General features: G+C 49.3%; 1 protein-coding gene across 5 annotated transcripts in view; it reads right to left on the minus strand.

The window, feature by feature from the left end:
• Window positions 1-17,909, minus strand: part of FERMT2 (FERM domain containing kindlin 2) — a 43,621-nt gene that overhangs the window by 3,438 nt on the left and 22,274 nt on the right. For 2 of the 5 annotated variants that reach the window (XM_068682299.1, XM_068682304.1), the window contains 11 exons: window positions 13,692-13,826; window positions 9,500-9,532; window positions 8,808-9,033; window positions 8,528-8,630; window positions 8,229-8,336; window positions 7,321-7,455; window positions 5,415-5,464; window positions 3,964-4,088; window positions 2,667-2,773; window positions 2,180-2,401; window positions 337-357 (listed from right to left, as the gene is read on the minus strand). In XM_068682299.1, the coding sequence (XP_068538400.1) occupies window positions 337-357; window positions 2,180-2,401; window positions 2,667-2,773; window positions 3,964-4,088; window positions 5,415-5,464; window positions 7,321-7,455; window positions 8,229-8,336; window positions 8,528-8,630; window positions 8,808-9,033; window positions 9,500-9,532; window positions 13,692-13,826 (1,265 nt within the window). The remainder of the gene's footprint in view (window positions 1-336; window positions 358-2,179; window positions 2,402-2,666; window positions 2,774-3,963; window positions 4,089-5,414; window positions 5,465-7,320; window positions 7,456-8,228; window positions 8,337-8,527; window positions 8,631-8,807; window positions 9,034-9,499; window positions 9,533-13,691; window positions 13,827-17,909) is intronic. The other 3 variants (XM_068682300.1, XM_068682302.1, XM_068682303.1) reach the window with 3 other exon arrangements.

Raw genomic sequence — 17,909 nt, forward strand, 5'->3', positions numbered from 1 at the left:
TCAAAGAGCGGGACCACGGCTGACGGAGCTGCTTTTGCTTCGCATCTCCAGACACAGAAAGCAAACAGAGCTCTGACCTGGCTGAAGGCAGAGAGCTCTCAGACTCATTTCGCTTAAGACGCAGGATGTGAGCAAACGGCAGGGCAAATTTCTGGTGTAGGGTTTCTACTTTCACAGCATAAATCACTGGGGACCATTACGAAAAACAAACGGGGCTAGAGTTTCTCAGGGAGGATGGGTTTTGTTAGTTTTTGTTTCGTCGCTGCTCTCACAACCAAAGGGGGTCTAGGCTATTTTAAGTTTTTTTAACTTAATTTTATTGTTGCTGTCACTTACCAAGTCTCTTACATAGCCTGGCTGTAGATGGCAAGGCGAAAAAAAAAAAAAAGAAAAGGAGGCAGAAAGAAAAAAAAGCGATCAGAAATATGGCAACAAAGCAAAGGAAAAGTGCAAATTATCTGCAAACCAAAGTTCAAGCCAAAATAAAAAAACCAAACCATGCACAATTTCGTAGGCAGAAAAGCAGCCAAAGTGGACGCAAGCGCGGAGAGGGGACAAGCGAGCAGATTCGCCCCTCGTGCCGGTGCGGGGTCGTGGAAATGGTTTTGATCGGAGAGTTCCTGCTGTCCCACTCCTCTCCCTGCCTCTGTGCAAACTCAGCTCTATTTATTTGCACGGAAAAGGCCTCGAGCTCAATAGCTGCTTTTATTTGAGATAGGCAGAGGAACGCTGGAGATGCTGCTGGGGTAAGAGGCGGCTGCGGGACGCCACCAGCAGAGCCAGGCGCTGCCTGGGGACAAGGCAGGGACATCAAACCCCTGCCAATTCCCAGCTCGTGCAGCTGAGAGCCCTGAATGCAAATGGTTTTCCTTTTTTCCTTTTTTTTTTTTTTGCTTTTAGCATTTGGCACTCCTCGAACCCAACCTGCCAAGCCTGCGCTGCCGCAGCGGCACGTGGAGAGAAACAAACCCCTGAGTGGGCTTGGGGCTGCTGCGCCTTCAAATCATCTTGCGAGGCCCATTGCCAACTCCCATTTTGCACGGCCTCCTCCTCCCCTCTGCCGGGGCACGGGGGGGACCCTCACAGCCAAATTCCTCGCATTCCCTCCTCCGTCTGTCCTTCCTTCTGTCTGTCCCTCCCTGCCACTCCCGGCAAACAGCCTCTGAGGCTGCAAACTCTGCTCCTGGCCGCATTTGGGGTGCTGAGCCAGGCGAGGGCTCCTGCTCACCCCCATGGTTCCTGCACAAGGATACCTGCCCAGCAAGCAAGTTCCGCGGGCTAATATTTTTCCAGGTGCCTCCATTTTACCGAGTTCAAGCCTAGAAGGTATTCTATATGTTAAAAGTGGATATTTATGCAGCCTCTCCTCCATCCAAGTGGATATAAAGGCTTATTCAGAAGAATAATAAGGGCTATATAAAATATAACTCCACTGCCAGGAAATCATCGTGCTGTGCCAATAAAAAGTTATATTCTTCCTGCTTCTCTGAGTCGTAGCCTTCTTCTTGGGTTTGAGAGGTCGGATACAGCTCAGGCTGCGGAGCTGCAGCCGAACCGTTAAGTCACCGAAAGGCCACGGAGCAATGCCTGCCTTATTTCTGCTGCCGAGCTGAAATATAATGTCCTTCAGAATGCCATGCATTTATTCCTCCCACAAAACAGTTCAGCTCTGTCATGCACGGACTGAATATAGCGTGGAGTTCAAGCGCGAGTCACAGCAATTTAAAATGAAGCCATGTTTCAGAGCCTGGCATTCTGAAGTAGTGGAAAAGCAAAGAGGGAAAAATGCAAACCACGTTACAGCCAAGTCTGTACAAAGCACTGCAAGCAACTGCAACTCTGCTCATCCTGAGGCTTTCCGCGCCCGCTCTGTGCAAACTTCTGGTCCCAGCACCGGGATTTGGTCTCGCTGCTGGACCTGCCCTCCTGCGGCGCCGTGCGCGGGGTGGAACCGACACCGATTGCATCCCCACTGCCCAGGCTGCTTGCGTGCACGTCACCCATCAGTGCAATGATGGTGGTGGTGCCATTCCCTGCTTCTGGTTCTGCAGCCTTCAGTGGGCACTCGTTTTAGTAACCGTGTGCATCCGACCCAAAGGCAGTGTCTGAACACGCAGCGTTAACCGCCGGCTCCTGCCGAGGTGCGCACCGAGGCTGCGGCGAGGCGGCCGGCACCTACCTGCTTGTTCTTGTATTTCTTCAGGTAGCGAGGGGACACCAAGCACTCAGGGTTGATGTCGGTCGTGATCTGCTCCGGGATCAGCTGCGGGTCCGGGTTGAGGTGCTGCATCTTCAGGAAGGAGAGGATGTTCTGCACCTCCATGCTGTACGAGCTGTCCGCCATCGTCTTGCCCTTGGAGGCCAGGCGGCAGGCGGCCATCCAGCTGGCGTACTGCCTCTCCTGCAGCCCAAACGAGACCCGGGCACCATCAGCAGGGGGAGCTGGCACCGTCCCCCGCCTGCCAAAACACCCCAAAAGTCTCCTTTTTGGGGAGCCTGGTGCACAGAACCCTTCCGCGACACGGATGGACGGACAAAACCAAGCGGCCCTCCCGATTTCAGGCTGCTCGTGATATCAGCACCAAATTCTTCCACGTGCAAACGTGCTCTGTGGTTTTGTTTGTTTTAATTAGCAGCAGCTAAACGGCCCACGCCGACGGACTTACGTTGTCGCAGCGAAGCCAGATCTCGTTCATCCCCTCCGCAACGGGGATCAGGAGTTTGATGTTGAACTTCTGCCCGGAGATGTTCACGTCGGGGGTGACTTCACATCCTGCAACGAGGGAGCCGATGTTCAACGTGTGTGTAAAGACACAAGGAGGAGAAAATAAAGAGGAGAAGGAAAGGCAAAGCACTCCTGCTAAACGTCTTGTAGCATATCTCCCATGGGACAAGCGCTCCATGTCACAGGGACAAAACCCCTGACAGACAGCCCTTTTTCCAAGTGGTAGGACAAAGAGGGAAACAAAGCAAGATCTGGTCTGAAAACAAGGCTGAGGCTAACATCTGCCCACTGTACTCATCTCCCAGACCTTCCCTGGCCTTGGGAATGGACCCAACAGCCTGCAAACACCACATGATCCCTAAATTTTCAAGAAAGTGCAGGAAGAGGTGGCTAGCTGGATCCTGAGCCCTCTGTCACTGTCTTGGCTGGGTGCACTGCTGCTGTCTTTAGTGGTGAGCACGAGCTTTGAGCAAATCCCACTTTCAGTGTCTACAAAGGGCTACGAACCATTGTGCCAGCATGGGGGTGGTGAGATGGGACAGCAAAGGAAAATATGCCAAAAGCTCCCATAAATATAATGAAGGCTGGGCTTCTCAGGGCTGCAGCCTGAAGTCATTTGGCATCACAAAATTTGTCTCTGTGCTAAAAAAAAATACCCTTTCCGAAGTTTGGTCGCTCTTGGAGCAGGGATGTTTGACTTGACATAAGGGCAGGCAGCCAGAGGGATTTAAAACCTGTGTGCAAAGCTTGTGGGGAGCACCTGAATGAGGCTGCCCACAGACAGTGCCTGGGAGAGGAGGAAAAAAATAGAAGAGGGAGAGCAGAAGGAGAGCACGGTCTGCTCTCTGCAGCCCAGTGTGCGCTCAGACCCATTCTTTGCTGTTGGAGTTGGTTCAGCAGTTTTGAATAGCCGTGATGAAAAGGAAACTGGGACGCTGTCCCCTTGGGCTCACAGAAACCTGCTTGGCTTTGCTCTGCAGCCAAAAAATGGGCTGGTCAGTGGGGAATGCCCAACAGCTGCGCTACAGAGGAGGTGGTGGCACTTTCTGACGGGACCATGGACCACATACTTGCTAGATATCTAAGTTTATACCATGCTATTAAACCCTTCTTTCCTTCACACGTATTTATCCAGCCCTCGGATGGCATGAAAGTAACACAAACGAGTGGAAAACCAAGATGCAGCAGTGGCAGATGATTACTGGAGTACCTTGGAAGTGTGCGAACGCTGCTCTTACCTCTCAAGTTCATCTGGTGGGCAGGTGTCCCGTTGGCTTCCTCTTTGCTCTTGTAGCAGGAGATGGAGGTATCTTTGAAGGTGCACCAATATGGCTTGTAACCTTTCAGTGTCAGCTTCTTGGGCCTGCCAGACAGGTCGATGGATATTACTGTGCAAATCTGCAGCGATGGGGTTTGAAAAGCTGCTGCCAGCAGCCTGGGGGATGCCCACCCTTGGGACAGCCCCTGCTGGGGAGCTGCACCACCACAGCACATCCAAAATAGATTTCATTCCTGCTCCCTGTCCTCAAGCTGCAGCAGGAATTGGACTTGCCATGAAGCAGATGCAGAAGTTAGGCTGGCAAAATGTGCAGGCAGCAGAGGCGAGATGCCCAGCTCCCAGACTATCCACCGGTGCCTTTATGGTGTCTTTTGGACTCATATTTGGACTTTTTTGGACTCAAATTGCAATTCTCAGGGTTTGAAGTTTGCACCAAACAGGAGGAGGGAACCGGCATCTTCTCACGGCTCCATCTCTTTTCCTGACAACTGGTGCTCCAATTTGCGAGCAATTAGCAATTTGAGTTGTGCCTGGTTTTACTGGCAAATGAGCACATCAAAGGAAACAAGGAGGTTTTTGTTGGATGGTTTGCTTAAAGGGGAAAAAAAACCACCCGCTCCAAAGCATGGAGCAGGCTCCAGCCCTGAAACTTTGCCCCAGTTGGAGCAGACACAAGCCTGGAGAGCGGGACCGGCCTCATTACCACGCGTCCACAGAGGGAGAAAAAGTGCTTTTCAGCACACAAGTAGCAGCTTCTGGCTCCAGAACCACACGATTACGAAATAAAGGCTCGTTAGGGAGCTATTTCATCACCACTGCTTTTCTTCTGCTCCTGTACCTATCCTGTGAAATCTCATCGGGTTTATTCACCGTTTCCAGACCGTTCCCCATCACCTGTGCTGAGGCAGGCAGCGGATTACAAAAGGCAACCGTGGCTGCCAAAGTGCTAGCCAGGGTCCAGCTGCTGCCGTGCCCAGTTTCCACGCACCAGCATCCAGGTGACAGCAACATTAACAAAGCCCATAAATCCCGAATTTGATATCTTTTTTTGATATCTTTTTTTGATATCTTTTTTTGATATCTTTTTTTGATATCTTTTTTTTTGATATCTTTTTGATATCTTTTTCTTGATATTTAAGAAGCGATCAACTTTGGGATCAAATGGGTTGGTTGGGAACAGCGCGAAACACCCGGTGAGTGTGCCAAGTGCCGGATGAAGAAATAAAAGGTTTTAATAGCCAGGGTGCCCAGATGTGGTGAAACAGCTCCGTGGTTTTCCATGCACCATCACACAGCGGTGTGCAGTGAAATCTCGGGTCAGGAGAGGGGAGAAATGCACAGTAGGCGTCAGGACCATTAATTATTCATTGCTCCTACGTCTCCCAAGCACCTCTTCCCATCAGGACTTACTTGAAGACTTTAATGTAGTCGGCGAGCTCCGGGATGGAAGTGATGTCACCCTGAAAAATAAAAATGATCCCTTCAGTCACCTGCCCCAGCAGAGCCCAGGGGGTGAAGCACACAGAGAAAATCTACTGCACAAGTGCTTTTTGGAAACCAGAGGACAACCTTTTATATTTTTTAAGCAATTCCTGCTGTCTGTGCCCTGCAGAGCCAGTTCCCAGCCAGGCCACTGACTGGCACGCTGGCTCGTGCTTGCACAGGGATTTTTCTCTTCCTTTAAGATTTCCTTTAGCTCTGAACAAAACAAAAAGATGTTGCTTTGCACCACCCTGGAGGACTGTGGAAAGGCTTCCTGAGAGCCTAGGAAGGCTTTTTTTGCCCCCCATTTTCTTCATATTGAGTTTATCTCGGTATACCTCTGTATTTTGGATGAGCAGAATACAGAGGGTGGCATTTTCAATTCCCACGAGCTCCAGCTAAAGGGTTTTCGAATGACAAAGAAAGCAAACAGTGCTACAGCAGCTTCCAGCAGCAAGACAGTTTACTTTCTGTCTGCAATGAGCAATGCTGTTTATAGATACCATGGGGAAAAAAATGCAGAATCTAAACAAACAATCCACTAATTGCCCATTATCCGTATTCAATTACTCGAATGCCTCTGGAAATGGCCACTGTTAGCAACCGGTACAGAAAGGGACGGATATTTTTTGATGAATCATTGTCTTCTTCACTCCTGTTTGGCAGGGACTGCTCCTCAGTGCTGCACTTCAAATCTGCTTTGCAAGGAAATTATAAAAGATATCTTGGCTCTAACAGCCGGTCCCTATTTCTGTTGCATCTAAGCGATGCTGCTCTCCCTGGGGGAACACGAGAACGAGCAGCAGCAGTTAACATTGCAAATATCTGCAGGCTAGGTGTGGACATTAACTTCAAAAGACCCTTTGTAAAAAATTATATGAACTGTTAAGACTGGAAAATTTCAGGATTTTTAGGTTTTCAAAGGATCGGAATTCAAATGAAACTCAAAGATGGCAAAAATGTACAAAATTGCTGGAGAAACCGGGCTGTGCCGACAAAACCTGACTGGACCTCGTCCTTTTTCTGCAAATTAATTTTCGGGCCTTGCAACTTTAAAGGTGGGAAGCCAGTGTGTTAAAACAATGTCTCAGAAAGAAAGGAACCCTCTGAAATACAGACACAGCCCACGCCAGGCTAAAATCCAGTCTAATAAAAACAGGGTTTCAAAAGCACAAGCTATTTCTGAAAATCATGGCAGCTGTTTCAGATGCTGTAAAACTTTGTCATGAGCTAGAGAACAGTGGAAGAGAAACCTCAGCGTGAGGAATTCGGTATTTGGGAAAGTCAGCCACGAGAACAGAAAGCAAATGAATTTTATTTGAGTTTTCCATTATTTGAGTGGGAAGGTGGCTTGGTGCAGGGGGCTCAGCAAGATCCTGGCTCCTTCAGAATTTCTCCAACACAGTTTGGTCTTCCAATCTTTGTAGGAAAAAAGTGTTAACGCACTCGATTCCTGTGGCAATGCCAATTAAATTAACTGTAAACACCCCAAAAAGAGAAGGCTTAAATGCAGCCTTGGGTTCAACACGTGCCCATGCTCAAAGAGCTTTTACCAGCTCCATGCTGGCCCCACACTTGGAGCCTGGAGTCCCCTGCCACCAAAACCACCTAGCTGTGTTTCAAAAAAATACTAGTTTTATGAAAAATATCACTGGGCTCTGTGTTCTGCATTGCTCCACCATGGTCACTTTTTTTCAACAAGAGCAGAAATAGAAAAAAAAAGGAAAGGAAGGAAATAAAACTGGTTGGATGTATGGAAAAAAAAAAACATTCTTGCTTGGTGAGAGGCGAGAAGGGGACATGTAAGGCACCACGCCCCAGCCTCAGCCCTTACCAGAATCGTTGACGTTTTGCCACCTTCCAAAGTGATTTCTAGGTCGGAGAGCGCAGCATCCACCTCATCCACCTCCTTGTCGCTGTTGTTCAGGTGGTTTTCCGACGACATGATGGACAGCTTGTTGATGTGGTACTGAAAGGCAAGGCACAGCCCCGTGAACAAAGGTGCTCCTGCGACCTGGAAGCCTCGGGCTGGCCATGGCAAAAAAAAACTTTGGCTTTAATGGCACAGCCCATGTTTGTGACATCCTCTTGCACTGCAGCTGTTTTTACCACGGAAAACCAAAAAGTCTGCAAAATCTCACTCTAAGGACCATGCACAACCCCGTCTGGACTGCTCAGAGAGTTAAACAGAGCGTTGACATTTCTGTTCTCACTATTTTCTTCCTGGGAGGGGCCCTAGGAGCAGGCTCTTGCTCCTGTTGGGGCTGTTTTTGCATCCTACTGCAACAAGGAGCGCCAGACCACACATAGTAAATGGCCTGCCATCCATCCCACAGAAGTCAATAGCAGGTGTAGTATTTATGCCAAATAACACCAAGTATTTCATAAAACAGATAAATAAATAGTTCTGGGAAACCCACAGATTATCACCAGCTGCTCAGGGGGCAGCGTGCCAGGAATGCGCAGTTCAGTAACCTAGTGTCCTCACTGGGGTTTTTCAGAAAGGGTAAAACTAAAAGTTAAGGCAGACATAAACATGTTTGGTAAAAGGGGACTAAGTTCTTCTTCATGAGAAGAAATAAGCAGAAAATATTTAAATTGCCCAATAAGCTCAAGTGAGTATTAGGAGATGGGAAACGAGCACGAGAAGCCCAACCTCCCACCGATGCTTCAGGGGAGATGTCTGCAGAGCCACAAAATCCAGACTACCCAAACCCACGAGGGTCCGGGGACATCTCCTACCTGCAGCGCCGCGAACATCATCATCTCCTCCTCCGTGCACTCGATCTCCTCCAGCAGAATGGCCCACTTGGACTGCTCGTACAGCTGGTTGATCCTGATGGCGTCGTACTGCGCACAGCGAGAAATGGTGAGGCTGTGAAACACCACCCGCCACCTCCCACGCTCCCAGCACAAGCAAAGACCACCCAATTAACCTTTTTCAATGCTCATTTGAGTATTGAAATAGATGCCAGAGATACAGGCATCCTTCGCCCAAAACGTTCGGCTGCAAGGTGCAAGTGAAATGAATAACTCTGTACCTTTGGATTCAGGTCAAAAAAGCTGTAGTACTTGAACCGGAGCAGCAAAGCTTCGTTTTCTTTCACCTCTTGCTCCATAAGAGATCGGGACGAATCCAGCCATCTGTGAATTGTCAACAAGGGCTAACACACACGAAGAGCTCCGGCGAACTCGCGACGACGCTTTCAAGAATGCAATTTAAAACCACACGGATCTATTTTTTTTTTTTTTAAGGAAGCCCTTTTTTTTTTTTTTTTTTAAAAAAAAAGAAGAGAGAAGAAAAACAAATCCTGAACTCACCCTTGGTTGATTTTGGCTTTATCGAGGAGCGCCTGTGGCTTGTACATTTTTGCGAGGGACTCTGGGGAGGTGACGGGCTGGCTGACGGCCAGGATGCCCGGGTTCCCCTCCGACAAGGCGCTGTCACCGAACCAGGCGGACGTGGGTGACAGGGGGCTGCCGTCGTGAGCGTCGTAGGTTGGCGTCATGGTTTTGCTGTACAGTCCCGGGCTCGAATATATGTTTCCTACCAGCGAGAGGAAGAAGCGCCGGGAGTTAGCTTGCTGCCAAGCCCTGCTCTGTACAAAGCCAGCGCAGACACAAAAACGAAGCCAGCGGATGAGAAACCTTCCCTTTTGCTTTTACCATTTTTTTCCGCAGCGGGAAAACACTGCGCTGCTTGTTTTCCCATGACAAGCTGTCCCAAGCTCTCCCTCTCTCTCTCTCTCTCAGCTCTTCTCCAAGAGCAAAGCTGATGGAAAAGCCATTCCAGGCTGAATCCATGGGAAAACCCTCAGGTCTCCCAGGCCGCCAGCCTCGGGAGCTGGCGCCTGCCCCTGAGCTGGGACATGAGCAGCCCCCCACTTACCGGCATTACCTGGCGCTTAAAGATTTTGGAAGTCAAAGGTTTTAGAGGAGCAGGAAAATAAACTAAGGGCACGGCCAGAGAGACCAGAGGCAGAGCACAAAAGTCCTAAGGAGGTGGAGCTCACCTTTGACGGGGCCGATGTAAAGAATATCAGTGCCTATGGAGAGGGAAAGAAAGGAGGGAAGTGAGAAGGCGAGAGAAAGTCACCGGGAGGGCTGGGAAGGAGCGGAGCTGAAAATACAAATGTTTGCAAGAGGTCTGAACAGCACACGTGAGGTTTAACCACCCGAACCCCAGTGCAGAGCCGGCCTCTGGCTGAGACTCCCCTCGTTAAAGCGATTTCGCTTAAAATCAGGGAGGCGTTTCAGGTGAGTTTGCAAAAATTGCCTTTCTTGCCAAATGGTTTCGAGCGGGACACTCAAGATGTGGATTTTCTGAGCTTCCTGCGAGCAACGCATCAAACTGCTGCGATCGGTCAGGTTAACGGTTGGACTCGGTGCTCTTGAAGGTCTGTTTCCAACCGAGGTGATTCTGTGCTTTTGGCAATTGCCACTTCTCAACACAGACCCGAAACTGCCATGTTTTCACCCTGATTTACTGCCGGGGAGGCTCCTCCAGCGATGCAGCCGCAAGATGCGTGCTCTCCCGCTGCTGCCCCTCAGTAGCCAACAAACTGTAAACCTGTTTTTTTCCCCGACACGTGAAACGCTTGCAAAGCTGCCCAAAAGCTCGCCCGTCTCTTTGCACACAACTTTCACCAAAAGCACTCTTTTTTTTCTCAGCGTTTGCAGCAGCGCCAGCTGACTCGGCAGGCAAAGTAACCCGAGTGACTCCACGCTCTTTTGCTCATGTTACAAGAACTGGCCAGGCACGGAAACGTGGCATTTTGTGGACAGAAAAGCTTGCTGAGATGGCCTATTTGATATTAATGTGCTGAGCGAGTGGTGCTATTTGGTGCAGGACTGGTCACAAGGCATGCATTAATCCTAGGTGAAGTTTTACAGGAAAAAAATATAAATCGCTTTTAAAATTACAAATTACGAAGAGAAGAAATCTGACCTAACTTGGCATCTCATACCCCATATTAGCTGATAGCTAACGAGGCCCTACTTGTCTCATGGGAGCATTGATTTTTATGCTGAGTATAAAACCCAAATTTTGAAAGTAATGGAGATTCAACAAGTGTATCCTAATATCGGTGATTCCACTGCGTAGAAAAATCAGGCAATGAGCTCAACATCATTTGCTGGGAATAAATCTGAGCACCACTATTTAGGAGGACCAATGCTTGGCTCTTTGGGAAAGGATTGTGTCCTTTTGAAATCACGTTTCCCATTCCAGCATGCTCAGATGTGTGATACGATGCGCCCAAAATACACCTTAGAAGAGCACTAGCTCCTTGAATGTGCACGAAATTACAGAAAGATGAGCCAAAAGACCGGTCTGAATCCATCCTATCGGGAAGACGTGCGACCCCCCCAGCTCTTCCATGCGTGGTTCTGGATTTTGGAAACCCAGCTTCATCTGTCTCCTCGAGATGAAATATCTTCCACATCTCCGGCTGTTTTGAAGTATATTAAAAAACTCCAGAGAATATTAAAAAAAGTATTCCAAGCACTTTGTAACACGGCAGGATTCGATCGAGAGTTTTCCCGCAATATTTAGGGCTGAACTGAATTAGGGGGATACATCTGGGCCCAGCAATCCGATCCGATCTGGAATCGAGCTACATGATACGACATCTGGAAGATAACACAATCGACGTCAGTGAACCAACTTTGCACCATTTTGAGGGGATTTTACACAGAACTGGCCTCTGTTGTGTTATTAGCTGATAGGATGGAAAATGTAAGTGAAAGCTGGCAGGTGCCATCGAACAAGAAAACCTTTGGGATGTTTTTAATGATGCTGCTGGGTTTGCTGGCACCCTGGTCGGGATTCATGTTCTGACCAAAAGCCTGGGGACTGGGAAGCAGTGTGGGAACCTACTGGGACAGAGCCAAAAACTGGGGCTGAGCAAAAATGCTGCAGGAATCATGGCAGGATGGGAATATCCCCCTTTGAGCTTCACGCTTTCAAGGAGAAGGCAGCAGCTTCTCCTTGCCTCCATCTGTCAACATTTGCATTGTGCCAGCCTCAAGGGACAGGGCTGAACATGGAGCAAGGATAGGAAAACCCACTTCTCGCCCCAAAACGGGCAGATGTTCACATGGATGTCCACGCATGTGCAAGCCCTGCTCCCCTCTTTTTGAGTCTCTGCTCCAGAGCACAGAGGAGCAAAACTTCCCCGTGGATGTTCTCCACGTCACCTTCTGAGAAGGTCACTGACATTGTTCAGAAACAACTGAAACATTTCAGTTTTCCTTAAAAAAATTGCCCGTGGCAGGCAATGTCATGGAAAGTTTCAGCTTAAATACCTATAAGCTTGGCTAACTCATAAGCAAGCAAAAACAAGAATTTCAGTGGAAAATGTTGGGCAATACTTACTGTAGGTATATTGACAGCTCTGCCTACAGAGGTTTAAATTGGTTGCACTGCCAGGTGTGGGGTCCTCAGTGACAAAAAAATGCCCATTAAATCTATGTGCACTGAAACGAGCAGATCCAGAAATGTTAACTCGTTTCACATAAGCATTCAGCGCACAAACTGATGTTGGAACAACAGCAGCAACAATTTATTCAGCTTAAAAACATGACGTCTAACTGATGGGACCTAAACGTTGCAGGTAGCTGCAGTAATTAAAGCTGCAGCAAAAGTCCTTTCATTCACAGACGTAGTGCAGGAAAGAAAAAACTGTACGATAGTTCAAAGTGACTCACTGAAAGAGTAATAAATAATTTAAATTGAAAAATGTCTTTTGCATACGTTTCCCACAAAGCAAGCCAAGTATTTCCTATTAATCTAACAGAGATGCTCTCTGCGAACATTGCCTTTCGGAAAGGCTGATGACTACCTCTCCTGATGGAAATGCCAAATGAAAATGAAAATTGGCCGGAGCTTTGAAAGATGCAGGGAAAGCTCCTCTAGCCAGAAGTGGAAGAGGACTAGTCCAGAAGTATTATTAAGTCACTTAGAAGAGAAAGATTGAGAAAAGAGGAAAAAAAGGAGTATTTTTCTCTTGCTGCAAAGCTCCCAGGGGGCTTCTGCAGACCAACCTCCAGAAGTGCCCAGGGTGGTGCTGAGTGGCTGGGAAGCTTGTGCAGGAGCTCTGGGCTCCTCCATCCCATGAAGGACGTAGACCTGAGGCCACCCCCCAGCCCAGTTGCCGAAAAGGGGAGATGCCAACCCTCCCCTGTGCCCGTGCCCCATGTGAAGCTGCCCACAAGCATGCAGGGGTGAGCACCGTGCCCGCAGAGCACCACCGAGCACGCTGCTGTCACCTTCACTTGCACTTCGGTTAATTCAAGAGCAATTATACAAATTTACTGAATCCCAAGGTTGTTTGCTTTTTAACATTAACGCTGCCCTGCTTCCCTCTTGTCGCTGGATTTAAATCCAGGAGCGCTGGCAGCCAGACGCGTCTCGCCCGCCCGCCAGCACGCATCACTGCGGCTGTCTCCGCGAGTCCATTAGGGTTAAAGTGCTCCCACTTGACTGCCTCCATCCTTTCAGCCCCAGCCTCCAGCCGCTGCGGAGCAGAGCCAGAACACCTCTCTGCTTGCAAACACTCCCGGCATCGATTTGCTGCTTGCGGCAAGCGGTGCTGCTCCGTTAGCGGTGCTGCTTCGTTAGCGGTGCTCCGTGAGCCACACTGGCAAACTCCCGCAGCAGCAAGAAACCCCCGACAATGAGAGCTTTCTTTTAGCATTACCACCTACAGCCACGCCCTTAGCATTAGGGAGCACTAATGCAATTAATAAAAAGACCATTTCTGGTGGGCCATAAATAAGGTTTAAAGCAGCGGTGTTGCCTACAACGCACCTGGAGTTTGAAGTTAGGAATGGTTTTCCATTTAACTTCTTTCTTAATAGGGTAAGAAAACATTTCAGTAACACAATCTGCATGCTGAAGTGGTCACACTTTCTTTTTTTATTTTACGTGTTTCTTTTTTATTTTATAAAGCCTGGCGTTGTTCTGCTCCCCTGCACACCTCACAGCCCCAGGCGTTCATCTGCACCATCACGACCGCGTGCAGCAGCCCTGGATAACTTATGGAAATAATTCGGGGTCCATTTCTTGCACAGCCCTTAAGGAATTTGGTCATATCAATACTGCCATATATTTTTTCCCTGCATGCATTCCCATTTTATTACCTGGCTGCTTCCTCCCACTCTGCTCCCCAGAAGCGCATCACCACAAAGCAAACCCTGACTCACCCGACCCCGGCGTGATTAGCGGGCCCTCCAGCTCAAAGGCTTCATCTTCATATTGATCGTCCAGCTTCTTCTTTTTTTTCTTTGATGGATCTCTGGGTTTCCTCAAAAGGGAGAGCTCTTCTGGATGCCTGATGTCTGGGGAAAAAAACAGACCGCTTTAACAAAGGCAGGATGGAAAAATGTGGGAAAAAAAAAAAAAGAAAATCTTTCCTTTAGGACTAACACCCAATGACTTGCAGTATCTTGGTTGATTTTCCTGCTTTGCAATGGACAGAAATGAAGTTGAGAGCCAGTCTATACAAAACAAACCACCTTCCTTCCACCAGCAGCTTATATCTCAACTATCTATTTTTATATCTTTCTTTATACATATTTAACCCCTCTATTTAGGCACCTAGGTGACAGGCCAGGTTCTCTCCCATCCATAGCAGCAACTCAAGAATCAAGCCATTTATTTAGTCACCAGACTGGAAATGCCACACACAACATCTTTATCTTTCTCACACAATGTCCTTGTCTCTAAATTGGAGAGATGTGGATTTGGTGGGTGGACTATTTGGTGGACTAATTAGCTGGATGGCTGCATCCAGAGAGTCGCAGTAAACAGCTCTATGGCCAGGTGGAGCCCAGTGACAAACGGTGTCCCTCATGGGTCTGTATGGGGACAGGTGCTGTTTTATGTCTTTATTAATGCTATGGGCAGTAGGATCGAGTGCACCCTCAGCATATTTGATGCTAACACCAAGCAGTGTGGTGCTGGAGGGAAGGGCTGCCATCCAGAGGGACCTGGGCAGGCCTGAGGGGTGGGCCTGTGAGAACCTCATGGGGTTCAACAAGGCCAAGTGCAAGGTCCTGCAGCTGGGCCGGGGCAATCCCAAGCACAAACACAGGCTGGGCAAGGAATGGATTAAAAGCAGCCCTTGGGAAAAGGACCTGAGGGTGTTGAGAAGGTTGCCACAGAGGAGGCCCCGAGGATGCTCAGAGGCTGCAGCCCCTCTGCTGTGGGGACAGGCTGAGGGAGCTGGGGGTGCTCGGCCTGGGGAAGGGGAGGCTCCGGGGAGACCTCACGGGGCCTAAAGGGGCTGCAGGACAGCTTAGGTGATATGTAGTGATAGTGATGGTTTTAAACCAAAAAAGGGTAGATTTAGATTCAATATGAGGAGGAAATCCTTCCCTCAGAGGGCAGTGAGGCCCTGGTGCAGGCTGCCCCGAGGAGCTGTGGCTGCCCCATCCCTGGGGGTGCCCCAGGCCAGGCTGGATGGGGTTAGGGGCAGGGGTCCCTGCCAGGGGGACTCCAGCCTCTCCCAGTTCCCTGCCCCAAACCGGACGGAATAATCCTAAAACCACGTATCTGAAAATGAAGAGCATCGGAGTGCATCAGTGCCTCAAGCCATGGGAGCAGCATGGTTTGCTTCTACAAAGCACACAATCTGCATGACTAATGAAAATGAGAAACACATAAAAATATGTAGGAAAAAGGGATTACAAGATTTGGGTGACTGGGTAACAAAATCCTCCCCAGGAATCAATGCTCATCATGTAAACTGCAGCTTGGACAATTAAAGAGCCACGCATTTGGTTTCCATCACTGTGCTCTTGCTGTTCTGGGGGCTCGGGGTGATCCCATCCAGGCAAAGGTATTTTGGGGTGTCACACCTCATGCATCCACTTCCAACTGGGAAGGAGCTTTCTGGGAAAGCAGAGACCAAATTCTGGTCACACCTGAGTCTGTAAGGAAGAGCTTTGGAGCTGCCCCTGCAGCTGGCTGTCCCTGCTCAAGCCCCTTGGTGGTCTCCAGCTGTTTTCCCCCAAAATGCACAGAAACGTGTGAAGCTGTGAATCCTTGACACTTTAAGGAAAGCGGCCACAATTCCCACCTCAGCTGCACGCTGAAGCTTGCAGCTGTACACGTTACGATACCTAGCGGATTGCCTGGGGAGAAACTTGGTGTTTTCATTTGGCATGGCCAGGAGGGTGCCAGGGCTCGTCCACCAGGCAGGAGAGGATGCAGAGAGTCGGAGCAGGCTGTATTTCCCCACCAGCAGGGGTGCTGAGCAGGACAACCGGTAATAACCCAAACCAGGAGGGGTTACACGGTCAGCATTTTACCCCAACACATGCAGTGACCATGCCGGCAGCAGTGGGAGTTTGCTGTCTGCTCCCAGCCACAGGAATACCATTAAACCTGGAATTCAGTGGCCAGGACGTGACCTGCAGGGGACACATCTGTGCTGCTCCGTGATGCAGCAGATGTTTCCTACCCCAGCCTTTTTCCCTGTGAGAAACGACAGATGAGAACACCAGGCTGCGAGCCGGCTCTGCCCCAAACCAGCGACACACCATGAGCCAAGAAACCAGATCTGCCTCTATCAGACACGATTCCCACCATCCCCAGGCGGACAGACACATCTGGCTTTCCTTGTAAGCAACCCCCAGCCTGTTTCTCTCCGAGCCCATGCTCCCGTTGGGTGCTCAGGCACAGGGCACATCCCTGGAGCATCCCCAGCTGGAGCACTCGGGATGGAGCAGGACCCAGTAGCCTACGTAGGTTCAGCGCCGCTAAATCACACAGCTGGACACGATGCACAGTTTCCACATTTGCCAGGGTACGGCTGCCATTATAAACAGCACATTCCAAAAATTACTTTATATTTTTTTTAATTTATTACAGCATGGCTTCCCTGGCAGGCTGTGTCCCGTCCCTGGACTTTGTTTCCCTGCTTGCAGACACCGTGAGCTCCATGGGGCCACAGCACGGGCTATCCCATCCCACAAAGGGCCCCACAATGCCCAGCCTGCAACCTTGCTGTGGTTGGAATCACATTGGGGGGATGTGATTTTAGGTGACATGCAAGGACAGATGCCTCTGTCCTGGTGTCTCCTAATCCAGCACCTCTGGATTTACCCATCTCCCGTACTGCGGGTCTCCCACCCCAAACCACCCTCTGGCACAGCTTTTATTAATTAAAGTGCACATTGATTTCCTATTACTACACAAAAACCGACCATCATGCTGAGCTCGCTCCCCGCACCCACTAACAGCTAATTTCACCTCCACTCAACACTACTTTTTGACCATTTCTAGCAATAAATACCCGGAGCGCAAATCCAGACAGCTCTTCTGATTCATTCCTCTTGCCTCCAGCTTATCTCATTAAGAAAAAATCTGCTGGGATAACCAGGATCATGAGCATGGGACAACACGCAGCAGAGCCTAAAATGAGGAGTTCCCCTGGTATTTTGCTAGCAAGGTTTATACTCTGCTGTTTATTTATGGTGCATTAGCAACTGATGCTGCCGCTCAGCTGAAACCATTCAGAGAGGCCAAGAGAAGGACTCCAGGCCAAGCTCGGCTCCTGAAAGCAATCTGCTGGAGACGGCCCAACACTTGACCATCTGATTTCAAAGCAACTTTTTATAGTTCCTCAGTTGTTCATGACGCTATCTTCGGATTACAAAGGATGCTGTAAGTTTTCGGCAGCTGCTTCAAAGCCGTGCATCGCCGCGGGGCACGGCACCACAGCATCCATGCCATGCAAGAGCACTGCTGCTCCTCCACGGCTGAGCACTTTTTCAAGTGAAAAACCACAGATTTCACCCCAAGAGCTGTCTGCTGGACAAGCCAGCCTTTCAGAGGCTTCAGAACCCCACTGAAGCCAACTGCAGAAATTCGGGTTGCAGGGGGAATAAAAATGAAGCCTGCCGTGCGACAAGTAGACAAGCAGCAAGCGAGCACCACTGCGTGCGTGTCTGCAGTTCCTACCCCCAAATTAGAGAAAAAGTGAAAAGCAGCTTTGCACATTTTCTGGCTGCGCTTTTCAATCTTTCAGTAAACTACTGGTGAAAAAAAATGCCTGACACTGCGTATGATTAATAAGTTTACAAAGGCTCTTCAAGCGTGTTTTGAATAGAGACGAGCTTTGGCAAACATGCTGTTTAGTTACTGTAGCTAAAGCAGAGGCTGTCCGGGGTGTAAGGGCTTGCAGATGGTAGTGCTCCAGTTAATTGGAAACTGGGACGAGGAGCTGCTCAGAGCCCCAGCCCCTCTCTTCTGGCCATAAAAGCAAGAGAGACGTCTTTAAAGTACAAAAGCAGTGAGAAATCTCAAGTCCTTGGTACAGGTTTGTGCCGTTTGGTAAATCACGCTGTGCCTGGAGATGGCCGTTCGCTGGAGCTGTCCTCTGGGGTAAAACATCTTCCCAGGTTCAGTTCCAGCCC

This window comes from Anas acuta, chromosome 5, assembly GCF_963932015.1.
Source record: "Anas acuta chromosome 5, bAnaAcu1.1, whole genome shotgun sequence".
Classification (NCBI taxonomy): Eukaryota; Metazoa; Chordata; class Aves; order Anseriformes; family Anatidae; genus Anas; species Anas acuta.